Below are 23,654 nucleotides of genomic sequence, written 5' to 3'. Positions count from 1 at the left end.
CTGGTGTCAAAGCAGACTTCTCAAGATTTAGTTGGAGGGCTAGTCTGTGGAATAACAAGATTATTCTTTCTATTGCTGACCATAGCTCTGGATAAGATTGGCCCCTGAGCAACCGAACGTTGAGGTAAGGGAAGACAATTATCTCTAAATGATGAAGGTGGTCAGCTATGACCACCATGATCTCTGAGAATATCCTTGTGGCCGTGGCTGACTACAAAAATGAAGAAACCTCAGTGAACTGCAACATGAAAATTGGCATCTTGACAGTCGACAGTCACAAACCAATCCACAGAAATGAGAGAGGGGATTATAGCTGTGAGGATCACCATGCTGAATTTCTGCTGTTTCACATAGTTGTTCAGACATCTGAGATCTAATAGTTGTCTACATCCCCCATTCTTTCCTGGACCCAGAAAGTACTTGAATAAAACCACTTTCCTCTGTGCTGAACTGGAACAAAGGCCTTACTGAAATCCAGGTAGATTAGATTTCCAACATTTCCTTCATCTAAAAAATCAGTTATCTTGTCAAAGAAGGAGATCTGGTTGGTCCTGCATGATCTAACTTTTGTAAAACCATGTTGCATTTTATCCCAATTACCGTTCACCTGTATACTTTTCCTTGTCACCACGTGGCTCACTTATTGTAGTTCCTTCTTAAATGGGCTTACAGCAAGGTTTCGTTAACACTTGCAGCTTGTTCAGACCATAACAGCAAATCTGTTCACTGGTTTAAGCAACTGTGAAGATATTATGCCCACTCTACATTCTTTACACTGAATACCAAATATCATCTAGGGATCGCACCATCATGCCTTAGGTTGGCAGACAGTCATGTCTCTGTTGGACTGGGCCATGTGTGTGCAGCTATGGAAATGAGCATGGTATAAGAACCTAGATGGAATAGAACATACTCCCGCATAAATCCATATTAGTTCATCTCTTCCCACTTTGAAGAACACCTAATTACTTCTACACCCCTGAAGTGTTTTTGAATGACCACTGCTGGACCTTTATTTATTAACTTTCCCGCCTATCCCTTCCCTTCATCTTGTCTCTTTTACATTATACAGTGACATTTTTCTTTTAACTAGCAATTTCAATCAGATTGTGATTAATATTTTATTGTATATTAATAAACTATCTACTATGTTGAGTGCCTCAAATAAAAATGACTATTTTTAACAATTACCTATTCTGGTTTAAAATTGGATATTGGCAAAAGCATATTAAGACATTTGAAATTGTACCATTTTACTCTTTATATTAGACAAAAGAATATTTTTAGATACATCTAAAACATGCATGTTGTTCTTTGACATAGATACAAAATGAAGAGTGAAAACATTTTTTATAATACCCTATCAAAGAATGCATCTTTTGGTGTCTACTTACATCTTTAAGGGTAATAATATTTGGATGCTGTCCATAGCGCAGTAGGATTTCAATTTCCTCTGTTGGATCTCTTTTGCTCTTGTCAATAATCTAGAAGACCAAGCAAGTTTGTAAGAATAAATATTTTCTAAACACTGAAGATAGATAGACAGATGTTTTCATTTGTACAAATACACAACCTTCCTCACCAATGTTTACAGGGATGTTGGCTACAATCAAGACTTGGTTCCTTGAGAGGGAGAGGAAAAAATCTTTTGGAAGAATGTGGAAAAGTCTTCAGGTGGATAGGATGCTGGTGATTCTTCAGGTCACACTCATTAATGTGAAGATGGCAGTAAATAATACTTTAACCATCCACTTAATAAAACATAAAGCCCCTGACTTTGCATGTGTTACTGAATCCTGGATGGATGACATTCCTGGACTGATTTTAGTATGGTTGTCTCCAACTAGGCACCTGGGACTAGATCTACAAAGGGACTTAATTTTAGGCACCCTGTCACCAAGTGGGATCCACAGACTTGAGTTAGCTACCTACACTCCCTATACAATTCATGAGGAGAGACAGGCACCTAAGAATGGGATCCACATAAGCCAGGATGTTGAGTGTGGAGCCACCTAAGTTAGTCAATAAAAATGCTGAGGAGAAGGGTAGGTCCTAAGCTTACGCCTCAAAGTGAGTTAGGCACCTAATTTCAGGCTGCAGGGAGTGCCTATCTCCACTTGGGGGATTCTCAGCCATGCACCTTCTCCTAGTTAGGTGTCCAAGTTGTTCCTTGCAACAAACACCAGAGGAGGTGGTAGTACTGCTCCACCTATCCCCTGATAAGTTTTAGATCTGTGGTTAGAGCATTCACCTAGGATGTGGGAGACCCAGGTTAAATTTCTCTGCCTGATGTAGAGAAGGGATCTGAACTTGGGTTTTCCCCCTCCTACGAGAGTACTCTATCCACTGGGCTCTAGGAAATTTTGGGGTGCAGGAGGTCTCAGTCTCTCTAGTGAAGCTTTAAGTTTCCACTGTATACAAATAACTGAATATAACTGAGCCAGAGAGTGAGTGGTTGTTCTATAGCTCAGTGGTTAGAGCACTCTCATGGGAGGGGAGAGACCCATGTTCACATCCCTGCTCCACCTCAGGCAGAGTCAGGATGACTCCATGTCTCCCACATTCCAGAGTATCATCCTAACCACTAGGCTATAAGTTATAAGGATGGCACCACCACAACCACCACCTCCTGTTTTTTGTGCATTTAAACCTGATATGAGCATGCCTACTGGATTAAACCCCACAGGTAAGAAAGAAGGGCAGCACCTAGTTTGAGGATCATACTAGGGCTTGGTGCATGCACCCTGGCAGAAACGTAGGCCTTGTTTACAGTGGTGGCACCATGTAAGGTATGTGAAGCTACATGTGATAGTGAAAAGCAGGCTGTGTCCACATTGCATTGCATAACTACATGCAACAGTGAAAAGTTCTGACAGGGGGAAGCAGCAGGCTCACTACTGCTGGAGCTTTTTGCTGCAGCAGAGAAAACTCTGGCAGCTCCCTTCTGCCAGAGCCTTTTGCTGCAGCGGGGAAAGCAGCAGGGAGCTGCCAGAGCCTTTTCCTACTGCCTCCCCACGGCCAGAGACTTTTGCTGCAACAGGGAAAAGCTCTGCCAAAGGGAAGGCAGAGGGACACTATACTGCTAAAAAAACCCAGTAGACATAGGAAGCACTGCTGGGGGATGTAGAGAGATGTGTAGGGTATATACCCTAGCGTTCTGGTGTGTCTGTACTCTATTCACCTAAGCAGCTCCTCACCATCTACACTGCTATTTAAGTACCTAGGGGGCTTTAATAGTGGAAATTTAGGCACCTAGGGACTCTAAGTGTCTACAGAGTTAGGCAGCAGCTGAGTGAGAGTTTTGAGGATCTCAGTGATGCCTTCATGTTGGACTTAGGCACCTAAACCCTTTTGTTGATCTAGCCCCAGGTGCAGCACAAGAAGATATAAGACATGTGAAACCAGAAAAGGGAAACCCCTGGGGTTTTCAGTTAAGCATCAGATGCTTATTTGAATCTATCAAAGCCTATGACATTGCCCTACACCAACCATCCCTCCTTTCACAAGCACTGTTTCCCCCTACCTTTTGTCTTCTTGGGGGGGAAGCCTAATGACTTGCTACTCACATTTGGTATAATTGAAAATGTCTGGTGGGTTCAGTTTTGCCATTTGCCACTGAAGAAGATAAGCCTGCTCCTCCTCATGATGCACTACTTCCTTTCCTCCCTTCCACCTGAGTTGTGAGGTTTTCCCCAATGTCTCCTCCTCCTTTTTATCTCTTATATCTTTCCTGCACGAGGTTTTGAAGTCATTGCTTCTAGCTGAATCCTTCTTTTCCCCTGCACACTCCACTGCCTTCCTTCCTCATGCTTTCTCTCTGCTTCTTGGAGAAGAGGAGCTCCAGCAGAGGCAGCAGATAGTAATAGCAACAGAGAAGGAGATGAGGCAGTCTGAACAACAGTCCCTAAGGGCTTGGAGAAGGAACGGTAGTGCAAACATTGCTCTATCCCAGCTATTCAGGACAGAGGAAACTACCTGGTAACCCAAGCACAAAAAGTCAGATCTACTCCTGATAGAGTAGACCAAATTCCCAGATCAGTTGATATTAATGAAACAGAAAGCATTTCTGGGGAAAAGTTGGTAAATGTTTTCTTTCATAATTTGAATGTGCTGAATCTGAAAATTATGTTTACCAAGCTGAATGTTGTACTGTAAGATAAGTAAAAACAAAAAAGAACATGGCTACTGTTGCTAACTTAAAAAAATAAACAGAAAGTACAGGAGAGATATTAAATATCTTTCCTACTAATATCACAGAAGGTACAGCAGAACCAAAATTCAATGAAGATGTCCTGGCAGATGGTTTAATGACTGCCAGTCAGATTTGAAAACACAAATGCGGGATATGGCACTTTCCCTTAAATGTCAATTTGAAAATGCAAAATCTGACTGGCCAAGTTTTAATGAAAAGCACAATAACAATAACTCACCATTAACTGAATACAGCTACATGCCTATCATTTGGTCCCCCGCTCATGAAGTTGATACACTGAATACTATTTGCACAAGTCACATATTTTTAGTGCTGTCAAGCGATTAAAAAATGAATCGTGATTAATCGCACTGTTACACAATAGAATACCATTTATTTAAATAATTTTGGATGTTTTCTACATTTTCAAATATATTGATTTCAATTACAACACAGAATACAAAGTGTACAGTGCTCACTTCATTTGATTACAATTATTTTCACTGTAAAAAACAAAATAAATCGTATTTTTCAATTCACCTAATACAAGTATTAGAGATTTCACATCATCACGAAAGCTGAAATTACAAATGTGGGATTCATATGTCCCTTCATGCTTCAACCAACCTTCCAGGAGACATGCGTCCATGTTAATGACGGGTTCTACTTGGTCTACACTGCTTTGGATGGTTATCAACGCATGTTCATTTTCATCATCGTGAGTCAGATGCCACCAGCAGAAGGTTGATTTTCTTTTTTGGTGGTTCGGGTTCTGTAGTTTCTGCATTGGAGTGTTGCTCTTTTAAGACTTCTGAAAGCATGCTCCACACCTCGTCCCTCTCAGATTTTGGAACTTGGCACTTCAGATTCTTAAACCTTGGGTCAAGTGCTGTAGCTATCTTTAAAAATTTCATATTGGTATCTTCTTTGCATTTTGTCAAATTTGCAGTGAAAGTATTCTTAAAACGAACAACATGTTATAGCAGTCTCGGATGATGACCCAGCACATGAAATATATGGCAGAGTGTGGGTAAAACAGAGCAGGAGACATACAGTTCTCCCCCAAGGAGTTCAGTCACAAATTTAATTCATGAATTATTTTTTTAACAAGCGTCATTGGCATGGAAGCATGTCCTCTGGAACGATGGCCGAAGCATGAAGAGGCATATGAATCTTAAGCGCATCTGGCACATAAATCTCTTGCGACGCCTGCTACAACAGTGTCATGCGAATGCCTGTTCTCACTTTCAGGTGACAATGTAATTAAGAAGTCGGCAGCGTTATCTCCCATGAAGGTAAACAAACTTATTTCTCTTAACGAATGGCTGAACAAGGAGTAGGACTGAGTGGACTTGTAGGCGCTAAAGTTTTACATTGTTTTGTTTTTGAGTGCAGTTATGTAACAAAAAATCCTACATTTGTAAGTTGCACTTTCATGATAAAGAGATTGCACTACAGTACTTGTATGAGGTGAATTGAAAAAATACGATTTCTTTTGTTTATCATTTTTACAGTGCAAATATTTGTAATAAAAATAATATAAAGTGAGCACTGTACACTTTGTATTCTGTGTGGTAATTGAAATGGATATATTTGAAAATGTAGAAAAACATCCAAAATATTTAATAAATTTCAGTTGGTATTTTATTGTTTAACAGTGCGATTAATCGCAATTAATTTTTTTAATTGCGATTAATTTTTTTAGTTAATCGTGTGAATTAATTGTGATTAATCGACAGCCCTAATTATTTTCAACAGAAACATGTTGATCAAGCACTCTTCCCAGCTCTGATGGACCTAAAATGGACTGTACCAGAATGTAAAGATATCCTGATTACGTGCTTAGGAGGTCTACATATATCAGTGAACTTCCTAAAAATGTTGGGGCAGCATACACAGGATTCTGGACTGTTGAGCATGTAGACTGAAAATGGAATTTCAGGTAGACAAATGATAGAGCATGTAATTTCTGGTAAAAATTATGCAAAAGCCACTCATGCTTACAAGATCACTCTACACGGCAGTGTGGCAACTCTTATTACCACAACTTCTGAGCCATCTATAGCAACACAACAAAAAACTCAAAGAGAAGCTCCTGGATGTTGCAAAATCTGACGCTAAGGAAGATTACAATAACCTAGTGTCTATTCTGTCATCTGCAAGTTTCTGTGACAAGATGCTATCATTTGTGCTGAGCAACATGGACAACCATCCCAATTTGCAGTACTGGTGGTAGTATGTGTGTGTATCCTCCTCCTCTTCCCCAGAGCTCAATGAGATGGAATTTGGGAGCTTCAGCTGTATGCCTTCAAAAGAATGCTTCTGTTCTTTCACCAATATGAACACACAAATTATGATTGATGGGGATCTGTGTACTTAGCAGAAATGAACCAGCCCCCTCTGGAAGTACTTGAAGAGTTCTACAGAGGCAACTGGGTTGTGGAAGGTTCCAACCACAGATTCAATCAGGTAGACTCAAACCATTCCCAAGCGTGGCTCAATGCCACTTGAAAGAAAGGAAGAGGAATTATAGGTATCACAGGAATGGCCTCAGCACTCAGCAGATGGGCTCTCTTGTATAATCTACGTGCCTGAATTGCAGCCCAAACCAGAAAACTGTTCAGTCTTGGGCTTGATGACTAAATGAGTTGCAATGAATCCACACCAGCACAAAAGCAACATGATCATGATGATGAAAATAAAGTATTAATGACACTTCAAAGATTCAAATTATTCACTACCAACACACTGCAAAACATTGCAACAAAAGATTTGGCTACAGAAGCAATTCAGAGGATTCTGCTGAACGCAGAAACATCTGGCCAGGAGCAACTGAATAACTTTGTTCAGGAAAGGTTCATGACACCAGAGAAACTAAGTGCCCATACCAAAATACGTGACCCACTGAAAAAAACAAGGGCTCTGATGTTTTCCTTCCTCCATGCAGTTGGAAAAACAAAGAAAAGCAAAGACAAGGTAGTAACAATATAAGTTGACGGTCTCATACTACAGTGCGTAATTAATGCCTATAATGGAGGAAGGATTGTGGATCTGCATAAAATATTGTGTCATGAGCTAATGCCAATTCCTCTTGCTCTTGCTGAGGTAAATGGGCATCTTAAAATTGGAAATAAGTCTGTTATGTTACTCATTTTAACCAGAGACATCCCTTGTCCTCCTGAGATAACACCTGATAGTACATCCTCTCTGGTGATTGATGGCCAAGCACGTGTAATGGCACAGAGAAAACCTCTTCCATGTTCAACCTTTGGTGACCTTGCAAACATTTTTGTCAAGTCAGTTCTTTATTCTGGACAGCATTTCAGCAGGATTGATATAACTTCTGACAGGTACAGACAGGATTCTATTAAAGGAATGGTATGACAGAAGTGCTCCAAAGCTTCTAAGTTAACTGGAAAAATCACTGAGGACAGATCTGTTCTACTTCCCAACAGCTGGCCAGACTTCTTGGCCTACTCCCAAAATAAGGCTGATCTGCCTTGCTTCTTCTCTGAAGAACTCCTAGCCCATGCTCTGCAAAACAACTGTCACATCTGGAGGGTTCAGAGACAACAGTATAGTTATATCATTAAATCCATTTTTGAACACAAGCGTGTCGCACGTCAGCACAAGACTGATGTTCTTCTTCTGTTAGTGGTACACGATAACAAAATGCCTTGCAGCAAGTTGTGGATGAAGACTGGAACATCAAAAAAACTCAAACATTCCTGTGCATACTATTTAAGAGAAGCTTTTGCCTGTGTTTCCTCAAGCAGATATAGAAACAATATTCTCCTTCCATGTTCTGACAGGCTGTGATACTCTTTCCCATATTGCTGGCCACAGCAAGAAAACTGCTTGGACAGTATCCATGGAGAAACATGGACTTCAAAGAAACTGAGAGAAGGATGATCAATCAGCAGAAAAATTGATCTGCAACATGTACAATTTACCTGATGAGGAGAGCTGCAACAAGGCACAGTGATATTGTTCTCCAAGTGTCGATCACTAGAGGCATGGACCCTAACAAGCGATACATTGCGCTGCAACATCCAAAGAGCTCACTTTCAAGTGGAGTCCGGCAAACTGCAACAATGCCACACTACTCTCACCAGAGAATATGGGTTGGACCAAACACAATGGAGAACTGGTACCCAAGCTAACGTCACTGGAGCAAATCCCTGACAGCTGTGCAGAAATTGCTACCCGTGGATGTGTCAAAGGGTGCATATCACAATGTTGTTGCAGCAGAAATGCTGCACTGGGGCCTTTAAATGCAAGGAGTCTGTCGGCACACGTAGGAATGTTAAATTATGTTTTTTTAAACAATGTGCAGGAAATACAGTAGCTGTTTTTACTGGAATAAAAAACACAGAAAAAATACATTTTTCCCCAAATTTTACTTAAATTTTGAACTTAATTTAGAAAGTGAAATATTCAAAATTCAGCTTGGTAATCATTTATTTCAGATTCAGTGCATTCAAATTATGAAAGATAATTTGTTTACCTACTTTTCCCCCCAAATGCATCTTACATCTTATTTTACAGAAAATGTATCCAGTTTATGACTAAAACCAGACTGCTGGCAAGTAAACAAATACCTCTGTTGGAATTCAAGGGTTCCTTGTGAGTAGCCTATATATCAGACTATATGAGTGTGAAACCAAAACTGAACAATTCTGTCCATACGTCTGAATGGTTCTAGAATTCTAAAAGGTAAATTGCTTCAAAATATAACAAAGATTTTTAAAAAGTTTGCCAAACTCTGTTCCTGCTTTGCCATTTACACAGATTTCCCCATTGGTAAGACAAATGTTATTGCCCTTTATTCATTATAGTAACATTTTTGAAATTTAGATCTGATTCACTTAGCTTCCCTTAGTGCTTTTAAACATACATTAAAAACCTTGTTAAAATATTAATGATTTAAACCAAGGAAATGCAGAGTTGAGGTTCCCTCTAAAGAAAAAAAAAAAAAAAGCCAGTGGTACTAACCTACACAACCAGCACAGCTAGGAACAGGGATTTATGTAATCATCTATATATCTACTTTGGAACTAAAAGAAACAATTACATTTAAGTTAATCTAATCATTGTAATTTTTGTATATAATGCTTAGTAATAATATACTTCGTAATAATGCTTAGTAACGCAGTCTCCTTGGTATATATTCTCTCCCAGAAGCATGTATGTAATAGAGTTAGATAGGTATTTCATGGGGAACATTTAAAAAAAATAAAATAGCAACAAAACATGAAATTTAATGACTATGTGACATTTGCATTCACAATTTTTTCTATTAATTTAAGAAGAAAACAATTTGCTATTTTGTTTATGGTAGATAAATTTAAGCGAACATTGACCTATGAGAGTGTAAATTCTGAAAATATGATTTTGTTAGCAATTAAGAGTTTTTTAACAGTGGTTACCTTAACTGCATATTCCATATTTGTAGCTTTATGTATACATCTCTTGCAGATAGAATAAGAACCAACCCCAATGTCTTCTTTTACTTCATATCCATCAGTAAACTGAATGCTGTTCCTGTGCAACTGCTACCAAAATAATATTATTAATTGATGATTACTTTAAAAATATTCATCATCTACATTACAAATCAATTGGAACTAGAAACATTTGTTCCCTATAGTTTTTTAAATTGATAATCTTGTTAGGTCAAAATCTTTTTTAAATCCCATAACCATCTGTTTGAATAAGATATATTATAAATCATATAAACCCCATCCATTTATAGCATATCATTCTATGACAAGTCTACATTTGGGATTCCTGCTCTATTAATTTAAACAAATAATATGAAACAGAAAACAGATCAGAAGTCTTCCCATTAATCTTAATAAATACCATTTTTTCTGGTCTCATCTGCCAAGAAATGAATGGTAAAATAAGGTGGGTTTTTTTTTTTGTGTGCAAGTGCAGTGCTCAGTATGAGAAATTTAGACACAGTGAATACAATCAAATTCACTGGAAATTGTAGGCATCAGTAGGAATGGAAGTAGAAGTGTCATCTGAGTCTGGGGATAAAAGGCAGAATGAGTGACTGTCAGCCTGTTTTGCATGGTAAGGAAATGGCATTTTGATACAGGGAAGCAGTAGGGGAGTTTGTGCAAAGGATGCCTAACTTTAGCAGGAAGCCATCTGGGTATCCTGCAGACATGCAAAGGGGAAATAAGAATGAGGAAGTGGTTGAAGGGGTACAGAGGAAAGGGAGCAGAGAAGTTTTGAGAAATGTTTACAAGATGAGGAAGCAGTACAGAGAACTCCATTTGCAAGTTTGTGCAAAGAAAACAAGCACAGCAGAAGTTGCAGAAAAACTGTTGACGGAGATTCAGGACTGAAGGGCAATAAGCAGCATAAACTCCGAGAGACTACATGGCCCCAACTCTATTATACTCCCCACCCCACCAAGATAGCAAACTGGTTTTAAGATTGACTTTAAAAATAAAGTTTTCTGTGAAGTTGGCTTTGCCAGAAAACATAGCTGGGCAGAACTTTCAGAAAGCCAAGAGACTCAAATGGATTTGGCAAGTGGTTACAACACATCTAAAGTCAATAGCAGTTGAGGATACACAGGAGCTAGCCAATGCCAATTTGTGTAGTGCCTGCTCCTATTTGCTCAGCCCCCTCTGAATTTATCCCAATTAAAAGTGATTTTAAACTTTACAAATTACATTTGCAGCTACTGAAAATAATCAGTGTTTTCTTCTCTTTCCTCCCCTCAACCCTCTTTAGTTTCCCTTTGAAGAAAATCTCTTCCAATCCATATTCCACTCTCTTCAGTTTAAGTTTCTTGACACTGTACACCCTTTATGTGGGCAAATTTCACAAGTTTTTTCTGAAGCAAATTAAGGAAATGATGGTTTATGAAAATCAAGTCATTGTCCACATATGAGCCAACCACAAATACCAAATGTAGCTATAGTTTATATGGTGATTTTCATACTTGTATCCAAATCACTTGTGACAGAAATTGAAGGGACATGGTCAGTTTAAAATTCATGTTATAAACAAACCATTGTCTAAATTGGAACAATTTACCAACAGTCATGGTGGATTCTCCATCACTGACAACTTTTAAACCAAGATTGGATGTTTTTCAAAAAGGTGTGCACTAGGAATTATTTGGGGAAATTCTATAACCTTGCAGGTAAGACTAGATGATCTGGCCCCGCAATCTATGAATATGATTCGATGGGTACATGAATATCCACAAATCCTCTCCACTAAACACCAGACGTATATAGTGTGTGCAAATAAACTTATTATGAGCATTCTAGATGTTGTAAAAAGGATGTAGTTAGAGAACACAAGAAGTGTTCACATTTTGATCAATCACTTTAAAGAACTTTCAGATAGTTGCAAATTGTCTATGCAACCAGCATACAGGATATCATTTTGTATCAGAAGTATGTTAACTTTCTATACAAACAAGTGAAAAGTTTTCAGCAATTAAATACATTTTCCGAACGTATGTGAAGAAAAAATTAAGGGAAGCAGGTGGCAGAAATAAAATTTTTACTTAAAAATTCTACTTGGGCCTGTCACTTTCCTTTATACCCACTTAGTCGTCTTTTCCTACAAACACATCTGCTATTTCTCCCATGCTGTTGGCCCCATAACTATTGGCCACAGGACCTCATACTGCTTCATATCCCTCCTTTTTCCACACACTCTCCAACAATGAAATACAGTCCCATGCTAACCTTGTAAAATCTAAATTTAAAAAAAGAAGTATGATGCATACTTCTCCCCTAACTCCAGCTTCATATCGTCCTTCCCCAGATCATGGAATGATGTCTCTAACCAGAGTTTCATTGTTCAAAAATATGCCGTAGCAACAACAGAGCATAGAGAAACAGCAAGCATTTTTCAGCTAAAAGGCCAAGTGAACTACTTTCAGAAGTAATAACGTCACAATCATTAATGTGAGAGAGTCTGTGTTTAATCAGTTCTCCCAATTCTACTAGGAAACCAAAAGTTCCTGTGCACACTGACACACTGGGTTAGTTGTCAGACAACATGTAAAGTGTTCAAGAAGTATTTTAGACTGGCATAATTCTTTATATATATATATATATTTTTAACTGTGTGTGTGTGCATGCGTGCAGAGGGAGGAAGGGCAGGGATCATCTCTATACTCATAATTTACAGGATTTAAAATAAATGGCAATCCAAACCATCTCTACATTCCAGTTTCAAGTCATATTTCAGAGGGGGTTTGCTGCATAGTATGAACCCAATGTTTATCCTATAACACAGAGGAAAATGATCTACATGCAATTTTTTTTTTTTAATAAAGATTGACTTTATCAAGAAAATGTAAAATGTTTTCAAAATGTTAAACCTGGATTATTCAGATATTTGAGCAGTCATTATGGCTCAGATGCTAAAATGCTTGCTTTTTAGGGGTCAAAACCCATGCCTGATCACACCCAACGTATAGAAGCAGTAGGTTCTGCACTGTCAAGGTGCTGTTCTTTGGATAAAATAATTTGAGGTGTATTTTTCTTGTCTTTAGTTGATGAAGTTTTCATGACACTTCACGAAGAACAACAGAGGATAAACCCCAGTCTTACAGTACTATTAATATCAGTCTAATTATTATAAAGTGTTTTCAGGTATCTTGTTTACGAAAGGCATGACAAAGCTACATCTTATTTTATACAAAGGACAACTCATTTTTAAATAATTTGTTTTCATTCATTATGTTTATTCTTAAGTAATTGCACTCACCTGAACAATTGAATGAACCCCAACTGTCTGCATTGCCTGGCTTTCATCATCTGATGCAATAGCAACGAAACTGAATCCCCGAAAAAGCTGATGTGCATTAGCACTAGGTGGAATACCAGGTGAATCTGAAAAACAGAACAAATGTCTTCAAGAAGACTTCTTGCCAATTTATTCAAAAAATCCCAAAGCAGTAAGTAATCAGAATTCCTAATATGCACTGAATAAAAATGAGCATAAAATCATAGTTTTAACACTGGAAAAAAATTTTACACTATAAACCGGTTTGGAGATTGTTAATTACATAAAGTATTTTTGCATCCTCAATATACAAATGCACAAGTAATGAACTGCCGTTCATATCACCTACAGGCTTATATAAAATCTTTCATATAATGTAGTCAGTCAAATCTAACCAGATAGAAGACAATTTATGAAAATTAAAATGACTGAAAGTTTCTTCTACTTTTGAATACTTAAATTACAGTTAATTATTCTCTCACCTTTCGGTGTTTTTGCTGTAAATTCAGGATCAAAATAAAATGTATCCTCCGGCCTGCCAGTTGCAGGTTTAAAAGGTGGATGAATTTCTCTTCTGTATAATTTCTAAAGAGAAGGCAGCAGTGAAAGTGAATTAAAAATAATTATAACAATTATAATTTCCTTATAAAGAAGCTCTTTTACTAAACTACTCACATTCCAGTCTATTGTGGAGAAAAAGAAATGCCTCTTAATTTCTTCAACTCCATCTGGACCTGCCCCTATTATAAAAAAAGAAAAAAGGCTGTGAATAATAGTTTATTTACTGTGAAGAACTAATAGCTGAAATAATTATTTTTGTATGAGTATTTTACCTAATCTGTTTGCAGGGTTTCGTTTGAAGAGCATTCGGAGAAGACTCTGTGCTTCAGGACTTAAAAATTGGGGCATTCCAAGTTTGGCTCTATACAACAAAAACACATTAATAGCATACACATGCTTTTAGGCAAGAATCAACTATTTACTTTTTTTCTAGTCCTTCACTCTAACCACATCAGGCAAGTTAACACCATTGATAATTTGGCTTCAGACATCAGAAACAAAATAAAGTGCTGTCAATCATGTAGACATATAATGTCAAACTTCCCTATTCCAGGAGTGTAATATTTCAAGTACTGGACCAGGAACATAAGCGGCCAAGGTAGTAGGAAGGAAAGTAGGTGTTGATGAAAAGACTTACAATTAGTTGTTTTTTGTAGTCAACTGTTACCAGTCTATGGCAAGTAAGCCAGTCTCCTTGACAAAGAGAAAAGCAGTCTTGGGAGGAAGTCTGATCTAAGAAAATGGCCAAAATTTGGGATACAATTTAAATATCCATGTAGTACTGCAGGCAGGAACTGCTGAGTTAGAAGACACAAGTAGGACATATCCTGAGACCATTAGAAAAACACTGAATGCTCCCCTCACGGCAAAGAGGCAGACAAGTAGGTGGTAAGAAAAAGCAGTATCTGGTATAATAGTGGATGTCTAATACCCACAATGATCAGAGTTTGGAAAGAGACCATTTGTCATGTACGTGTCTAATTCTTTTCCCCTCATTTCACCAGTTTGTCAAGTCCTGCCTCATTTTCAAAATGAAAAACTGGAAAACATGACAGTAAAGGGAAAGATGTGAAGACAAATAGTATTTAGCCCTCTATTTTAGAGTCATCCTTCCTGCCCCCATGACCTCTTATGGTAATTTTCCTGACACAACACAGACCTGGGAATTTTTGGGGGGGATTTATTACCCCATTTCAAGTCAACTTATTTCTTGCATCTCTTCTTGTCCTCCTTCTGGGTTTTTGGTTTTGACTTTCCTGTATTTTTATTTTCGCACACTATCCCAAGTTCCTCACACTACCTTTCTTCTCCCATCTAATGGTGCGCACACATCTATCACATCTCAATCTCTACCCTCCTTTTTCATCAGATACTGTGGTGATGGGCATGGTGAAAGAGACTGGGATCAGTTACCTACTGTAACTATGGTTCTTCGAGATGTGATGCAGATGTGTATTCCAAATAGGTGAGTATGCGCCCTGCTCATTGGAGACTTTTGCCTAGTAGTACCTGTAGAGGGGCGGTGCTTGGACCTCATGCCTTTAGCCCCTCCCCTGGCTATATGAGGCAGTGCTGCCAGACCCCCCTCGGTTCCTTTGTACCAAATGTCCAGGGAAAGACTGATGCAGAGAGGATCGAGGGTGGGTCATGGAATACATGTCTGCATCACATCTCAAAGAACCATAGATACAGTAAGTAACAGTTTCTTTTCTTTGAGTAGATGCAGATGTGTTTTCCAAGTAGGTGACTAGCGAGCAGTACTTCCATTTGTAGGCAGGTTTCGGAGGTTACCGACATTAGCGTCTGCTCTGGAAGAAGCAGAGATCACGTAATGGTCCGTAAATGTATGTACGGATGACTATGTGGCCACCCTACAAATGTCCAATATGGAAATGTCATTGAGGAATGTCACCATTGCCTGCGCTCTCATTGAACCTGCACATATCTGCTGAGGCGGTGTAGCCGACACTATCTCATACGCAGTCTTGATACAAGACGTTATCCATCTAGAGATGGTCTGCACAGAGACTGATTGAGCCTTCATGAGGTCCGCATATGATAGGAACAGGCGACACGAAGCATGAAACTGTTCAGTCCTGTTCAAAAAAAGCTAGACCAGTGATTCTCAACCTGTGGCCCAATCAGCACAGAGCTGCGGCCCATGTGACATTCTCAGGGCCATACAGGTAGTATTGGATGCGTCCCACAATGGTAAAAAGGTTGAGAACCACTGGGCTAGACAGCGTCTATCATCTAACGTATGGAAGCGTTGTTCCTCCAGGGAGGAATGCGGCTTAGGGAAAAATACAGACAAGTACACAGCTTGGTTCAAATGAAACTGAGAGACCATCTTGGATACAAGTTTCAGATGTGGCCGGAGCATAACCTTGTCCTTGGAGAACTGTAAGGAGGCCCAGCCATCAGGGCTTGTAACTCACACCCCCTCCTGGCACAGGTAATGGCTATCAAGAATGCAGTTTTATGAGACAAGAGGGGCAGTGGTCAGGAAGCAAGGGGCTCGAATGGAGTCTCCATTAGAGCTGCTAAGACCATGTTCAGGTCCCACAAGGGGACTGGCTCTTGGACTGGAGGATGCAGGGAGAGAACTCCTTTCAGAAATTTCATCACCACTGCATTGGAGAAAGTGGATTTCCCTTAGATAGGTGGATGAAATGCCAATATTGCTGCCAAGTATACTCTGAGAGAACTGAGTGCTAAGTCAAATTCCTGAAAGTGTAGCAGGTAATCCAAGATGTCCTGGATAGAACTCTCCACTGGATGGGTCCCACAGACCAAGGACCACACAGAAAACCTCTTCTACTTTCCCAAGTAGGCCGTTCTAGTGGAAGGCTTCTTACTGTTAAATAGGACCTGTTGGACAGCCTCGAGCAGTGCTCTTACTCCTTGTTCAGTTATGCAGCAGCCACTCTGTAAGGTGCAGGGAGCTGATTGCTGGATGCAGAGTGCAGCCGCAGTCATGTGTGAGGTCAGGAAGGAGAAGTAGCAGCAGCATGGGAGGCTGAACTGACAGGGTGAGAACCAGCACTGCTTTGGCCATGTCAGGGCAATCAGGATAAGCCTGGTTCGATCTGCCTTGAGCTTGGTGATGACCTGGGGAATGATCAGGATAGGAGGGAATGCGTACAGCACAATCAACTGCCAGTTGCAAAGGAAAGCGTCAGAGCGGGAGCCTGAGCTGAGCTCCTTCCGAGAGCAGAATAGATGACCCTTCCTATTTTCCCTCATCACAAAGAGGTGATTGTGGAGCTGTCCTTTGGATGGTTTTCACAATGTGGGGTCTCTAACTTCAGGGACCATTTATGGCTCGGGGAGAAAAACCTGACATGATCTGTGAGGCGATTCTGGACTCCTGGTAAGTGGACAGCTATCAGGGTGATGTCCTCTTTGATGCAGAATTGCACAGGTTGATTGCCTATAGGCAGAATGATCTGGAGTGGGCTCTCCGTTGTTTATTCACATAGTACACCATGGCAGTATTGTCGGTGAGTATGTGAACCACTGAATGCCTGCTGCGGTCCCGAAAGGCACGTTATGTCCATTGTGGATGACCCTAAACTCCAGCACGCTGATGTGGAGCAAGGTTTCCTGTTCCAACCACAGGCCCTGCACCCTTGAAGACTTCAGATGCGCTCCCTAACCAACATGTCCCTTCTGGATAACTACTGACTTGGTTAAAGAAGGCCGAGTGAAGGGGACCCCTTGGCACACATTGCATAGGGACTCCCACCAGTGCAAGGACTCCAGGACTGATGGAGGAAGGAGAACCAACCTGTCCAAAGAATGCAGGGCAGGGGAGGTAAGCCATCCTGAGTCACATCTGAAGAGAGCGAAGATGCAACCTGGAAAGTTGTAGCACCTAGGTACAAGGGAACACGTGGCCCAAATGCAACCGTTGTGGATGGTTGTGATTGCAAACAGAGGCACAGCTGTCCAATGGCCTGGAAGTGGTCAGTCAGCCAGAGCACCATTCACTTCATGGAATCTAACAGGGCCCCAATTAATTCTATTTGCTGAATGGGAGCCAAGGTCGACTTCACGGTGTTTAGAATGAGTAACAAACGGTTGAGTAAACATAGTGTAGTATTGATGTGGGTGAGAACCTCCTCTCTGGAGCTGCTCTTCAGCAACCGGTTGTCGAGATAGGGGAAGATATAGATTCCCATCCTCCTGACGTACCATGACCACCGCCATGCATTTGGTGAAGACTCAGAGAAGAAGAGGCACCAAATGGTAGAATATTGTTTTGAAAGTGGCAGTCCCCTACCATGAAGCAAAGAAACTTCCTGTGGCTCAGTAGAATGGCCACATGGAAGTAAGCATCTTGAATGTCCAGAGCAGCTAATCAGTCATTCTGAGACAAAGCAGGGAGGATAACTGAAAGGAATGACCATGCGGAACCTTATGTATTTCATGAATTTGTTGAGTCATCAGAGGTCGAGGATGGGCCTCATCCCACCCTTTCATTTCGGTACCAGGAAATACTGAGAGGAGAACCTGTGACCCAGGTGTTCTCATGGAACTTCCTCCACCGCTCCGAACTCTAGCAGCGAGCAAAGAGCAGTGTCTTGTGAAACGAGTCCCTGAAAAGGTATGGGGAAGGATGGGGAGGGGGGGGGGGAAGGGGCATGGAGAGAAACTGGATGGCATAGCCCAATCTGACAGTGTCTAGGACCCAACTGTCGGAAGTAATTGAGACCCATTGTAAAAGCAGGCCAGCCTGTTTCCAAAGGAATGGGAGGATGAAGAGGAAGGATGAACAACAACAACTGGAACAACACTCTGGACCAACGAGTCAAAATTGGTGCTTAACAGGCGCTGAGGGAGGGTGCGCAGACCGGCCAGGCCCCAAGCTCGAATGCTTCCTCTTGTCAGAGCTATCCCTCTTCCTGGGGTAATCTCACTGTTTTAGGGGGAGGGCTGCACAAAATGATGCTGCATCCTGCATGGCTATTATTGTTACACCCTGTAGTGGCATCTCTGCATGGGTGGCATGTACACGCCCAGACACCTTACGGTAGCACTTGAATCCTTAAAGGAATGCAAGGTTTCAGCAGTCTTGTTCGAAAACAAGATTTGGCCACCGAAAGGGACAAGTCCTCAATCATTTGCTGGACATCCAGCATGATCTCCGAGTTCTGTAGCCAGGCAGCCCTCCTCATAGTAATCTGAGGCCATCGCCCTGGCTGACATGTCTGCAACATCAAGGGCAGGTAGCAAAGACGTTTTAGCCACCAAGCAGCCCTCAGCGACAAATGCCTGAAATTCATCACAGGAAGCCGTAGGCAACTGTGGGCACCTGACCTGCAGCCACCAATGCAGCATGAGCAGGCGATCTCACTTTTGACTTGGACAATGAGCAAGACCTCCGAGAGCAAGGAGCTTCCCACTAAGCCCAAGGGGGCCACTGTGATGGGTAAGGCATTGGTGGCCAGTAGGTGCCAGGCCCAGAGCCTCCAACCCCACCACGGGGCACATGCCAACCCGGTAGCCGTACTAGTCTACTGATGGCCTTTGGACTTCCTCCGGCAAAGCAGAGCAAGAGGACCCCCATTCTGAGGGAGGTAGCCAACAAGCTATCCAACTCATCTGTGACACAAAGAATTGGCTCTCCCAAAGTAGTCAGCACCATCAGTGCTGAAACATCAGTGCTGCAGGCAAGGTCGGCCCCGGTGCAAACACTGGTACCAGAGCACCTCGATCCCAGGGGACAGCAACAACCTTGACAGAACCATCTGCAGCGTCAATTGCGTTGGTGTGGAGGAAGAACCCTGTACTGAAAAACCTTGTACAGGTTCCAGTACAGTGTTCATACCAACCCCCAGGAGGGGGGCTTCCTGGTGCAGTGACGAAGGGCATGAGAGTTCAATGGCATGCTCCAACTGGGGTGGGGAGGGTCCACCGTGGGCACCAGCCTTGCAAAATCTTAGAACAGCAGCAAAGACAGGACTGAAAGGTAGAGTAGGTCTGCTGACATCACAGACACTGTTGGCACCGATATTATTCCTGCCAGTACTGGACTCAATAGACACCTGGAGGCTGGAACTGGAGTCGATGGTAGGAGATGTCTGCCCTCTCTACCCTGTACCAAGGGGGGGGGGGGTCAGAGGAACCTGTGCCATTCCACACACCAGAGCCAACCCCTTGCTGGTCTGCACTCTTCCTAGGGCAGGCAGAAGAGTCACCCCGGGACTTGGAGTGCTCACAATTGGTCTTTGAAACCTCTTCTTTAGCACCAATGACAGAAAACTACTCCTGCACCTCTTTGAAGGCCCCTGACCTGCAATGGGAGGCAGTAGCACTTTCTGAACTGGAAGGCGATCTGTGGCCTGAGAAAAGCCTCGGTACTGAGTCAGGGTTCAGGGCCTGTTCAAGCAGGTGCTGCTTGAGGGGAAGGTCTCATGCCATCTGAGTCATCTTTTTAAATGATCTACAGATTGAACAGCACAGGTGGACTTTGCCAAGGCAGAGCAAGCACCTCCTGTGGGGTCACTGTTAGGAATTGCCACTCCACATGAAGGGCAATGCTTGAATGCTGGTGAGGGCATCACCAGGGAGCACTACTACTATACTATAGTCTAAAACTTTTACTCTAACACTAACTAACTTGACTATATACAACAAAACTAGGCTAAGAGGACGAAGTGCAAAGTTATGAAATGATAGCCACACAGAGCTCTGACTCCAGGTGACGGGCAGTGAGAAGGAACTGGGGGGTGGGAGGGAAATGGGGGTTTGAGGCAGTGCTGTCTCATATAGCCAACGGAGGGGCTAAAGGAACGAGGGCCGCCCCCCTATGGATACTGCTAGGTAAAAGGCTCTGGCAAGCGGGGTGCACAAACACCTACTTGAAATACACGTTTACATCTATTCGAAGAAGAAAGATACAATTTCCTTTCCCCCCCTCCCTTAACTTGTCTCCCCATCACATCCCAAAGTTTCTTCCATTCCTCTACACTTCCACAAGGATCCACAACACAGACTACAAGAGGGTATCCAACTTCCCTCTATTCTGAGCAAGAGGTGCCATCAGCCAAGCTACTTGCAGGAGAGTGCCACCTCCCCACTACCTCATCACACACCATTAATCAGGTCCTTAGTAAGTTACCAAATTTCCCATCTCCTCCTGCGCGGGAGAAGTTGGAGAAAAATCTCTTCTTTCTCTATTGGCTCTTCAATATTGTAGTACACATTATGAAAAAGATCAGTTGACTGGTGATGATGGCGCCTGATCATCAGCTACTCCTCTGGTGATCATGAACCTCTAGTAGTTACATTCTCACATGTGCAGTTTCTATGCAGTGCCTTTCACTGCACTCATTCTACAAGGTATCATTTCCATTCATGGCTGAACATCAGTTGAGCGATAGACAGTAAGGAGCAGGGTGCTGCTGCCTGATGGCTGCTGAAGGACAACCATGTGGACCTGTAGCACAAGAGAGCTATTTGGAGGCCACAGACCAGGAGAGACCGGATGTGTTGGGATTATATTGAAAGATTAAAAATTCCTTTTTAAATAGATAATCATCCAAGACAGCTCCTCAAACTAGAACATGAGGCTTGGTCTACACTACAGAATTAGGTCAACGTAAGGCAGCTTACGTCAACATAATCACGTCAGTGTCTACACTAGAATGCTGCTTCCACTGAAGTAAGTGGCCTGCTACACCAACATGACTCCATCTCCACGAGAGGCATAGCACTTACGTCGGTGTAGTTAGGGCGATGCAGCGTCTGTACAGACACTGTATAGACGCTGCATTACTTACTTCAGCTGTTGGTTGTCATTCCTGTCAATTTCACAACTGTCTCTGGCTCAGAGCAGCAGCAGGGCTTGCAGCTGGAGATGTGAAATTGACAAAAATGTCAATTTCACTGCTGGTAGACTCCCTGCTGTGAAACTGATCCTGGTGCTGGGCTCACAGCTGGAGCCCCTACCCTGGAGTGACAGCCCAAGTTATGAGCCTGGCATGGGGCTCAATTTTACAGCACAGAGTCTACCAGCAGTGAAATTGATATTCTTGTCAATTTCAGGGCTCCAGTTGTGAGCCTGGGCTGCTGCTTTGAGGTGCAGGCAGCTGTGAAATTGACAAGAATTTCAATTTCACTGCTGGTAGGCTCTTGAGCCCATGCCAGGCTCACAGCTCAAACTGTCACCTTGGGGCGGGTGTGGGGCTCCTGCTGTGAACCCTGTGCGGCTGTCAGTGCCCCTCCTTCAGTCAGTGCAAGCACACCACCGACAGAAGGAGGGTAGTGTGGACAGCAATAGCCAATTGAAGGCTGTAGGTTGACCTAAATTAAGTCGACCTAATTTTGTAGTGTAGACCAGCCCTAACTATGGGAAGTCAGGATGGGAGATTGACTGCTTTGAGAGAACCAAATCTATGCCTAAAAGCAGAGGTGTCACTGACCTTCTGGAGAAGTAGGCTCAATGGATAAAGAGAGAGAATCCAGTAGAAACTCCAGAGTTTTTGCATCTACCAGAGGAAGTAGTGGATCCAACTGTACTAAGGGCCCTGTAGTTGCAGGACATAACTCCCTTTCCTTAAATTGCAACGACTAGGACTGTCATTGCTTGTTTTCTGTTATGGCAGAGGACCCTTCTGTAAATCCTCAATTGGCCACTGCAGAAAGCAAAAATGACTACTGTCAATGGAGAGTTTCTAGGTTATACAGCTACATGAGTGACAGCAATCTTGTCTCCTGTTGCTAATGGGTGGAGACAAATCCTATACAAAAGCGCTGCATAAAAAATTAATCTCATTACTGCGAACTATGATTCCTTCAAATGACAAAACTTCTTAATTTTAAACAAAACAAAACAAAAAAACTTTCTTGGTCCTGTCTTGAAAGCAAAGTACCCAAGCAAATGTAAGGGTGCTGTAGGAAGAGTGCATTGTGTGTGAATTTAAGGGGAAGAGGAGGGAGTAGTGAAGTAATGTGCCTTAAACAGTGCACAGTGGAACATGTGTTTAGTACACCATTCCCACAAATTGTAAATGGTTCTAAGAGTATTTGGGGAGGAGACACATGAGACAGTTCAGTACTACATTTCTTTATTTTATATCACATTTTTGTACAATAATCCCAATTAAACAATATAGTTTCAAAGCTGAAATTAAAATCTAGAAGATGAAAAAAATAACAGTACAGGCAAGGGAGAAAAGATGTGTGCTCAGATGAGATGAAAATAGTTGGAGAGTCAATTAGCCAGAAAGACATAGGGAGGCTGTTTCACATGGCAAAGTACAGAGAAGACTCTTGCACCAACTGAAGAAAGACTGCACTGAAGGATAGAGAGAAGTCCTATGTGGATAAGCAGAGTAAAGGATGAGGAGGTTACTCACCCTGTGCAGTAACTGACGTTCTTCGAGATGAGTGTCCCTGTGAGTGCTCCACTCCAGGTGTTGGTGCGTCCCTGCGCCTTCGCTCGGAGATTTTTCGTAGCAGTACTCGTTCTGGCCACGCATGCGCAGAGGCTGCCCCCCGCTGTGAGTCTAGGATAATAGTACGCATGCGTGGCCAATCTCCTCAGTTCCTTCTCTACAACGGAGGCTACCCCAACTCCGAAATAGAGGGGAGGAGGGTGGGTAGTGGAGCACCCACAGGGACACTCATCTCGAAGAACGTCAGTTACTGCACAGGGTGAGTAACCTCTCTTCTTCTTCGAGAGATGTCCCTGTGGGTGCTCCACTCCAGGTGACTTAAAAGCCGTATATCTTAAGGAGGTAGGGACTTCGGATCTGATAGGAACGCCGTTGATAGTACAGCCCTGCCCAAACGTATATCAGATAGAGGGCCTTGAGTAAGGGGATAGTGTTTAACAAATGTGTGCTCAGAGGACCAGGTGGCTGCTTTACAGATATCAGCCAGGGGAACTTTGCGTAAGAATGCTACAGAGGCAGCCATAGATCTAGTGGAGTGTGTTCTGATGCTGTCTGGAGGTGTAGCTTTCTTTATCTGATAGCACAACCGGATACACTGAGAAATCCAGTTCGAAAGCATCTGGGTAGAAATAGGCGTACCTTTGGAACGCTCCGCGATGGAGACAAAAAGTCTGGAAGAATTTCTAAAAGGTTTGGTTCTATCCAAATAGAAGGACAAGGCCCTA

The 23,654-nt window shown here is 42.1% G+C and overlaps 1 protein-coding gene across 1 annotated transcript in view; it reads right to left on the bottom strand.

The window, feature by feature from the left end:
• Nucleotides 1-23,654, bottom strand: part of RPS6KA3 (ribosomal protein S6 kinase A3) — a 138,617-nt gene that overhangs the window by 18,091 nt on the left and 96,872 nt on the right. Inside the window, exons 11-16 of the mRNA XM_065423845.1 lie at nucleotides 13,798-13,886; nucleotides 13,640-13,704; nucleotides 13,447-13,549; nucleotides 12,947-13,071; nucleotides 9,622-9,747; nucleotides 1,395-1,484 (exon numbers count right to left, since the gene is read on the bottom strand). Of these exons, the coding sequence (XP_065279917.1) occupies nucleotides 1,395-1,484; nucleotides 9,622-9,747; nucleotides 12,947-13,071; nucleotides 13,447-13,549; nucleotides 13,640-13,704; nucleotides 13,798-13,886 (598 nt within the window). The remainder of the gene's footprint in view (nucleotides 1-1,394; nucleotides 1,485-9,621; nucleotides 9,748-12,946; nucleotides 13,072-13,446; nucleotides 13,550-13,639; nucleotides 13,705-13,797; nucleotides 13,887-23,654) is intronic.

Source organism: Emys orbicularis, chromosome 1 (assembly GCF_028017835.1).
Source record: "Emys orbicularis isolate rEmyOrb1 chromosome 1, rEmyOrb1.hap1, whole genome shotgun sequence".
Lineage (NCBI taxonomy): Eukaryota > Metazoa > Chordata > Testudines > Emydidae > Emys > Emys orbicularis.
The sequence above is the reverse complement of the archived record's forward strand: the minus strand, read 5'-3'. Positions and strand labels throughout refer to the sequence as shown.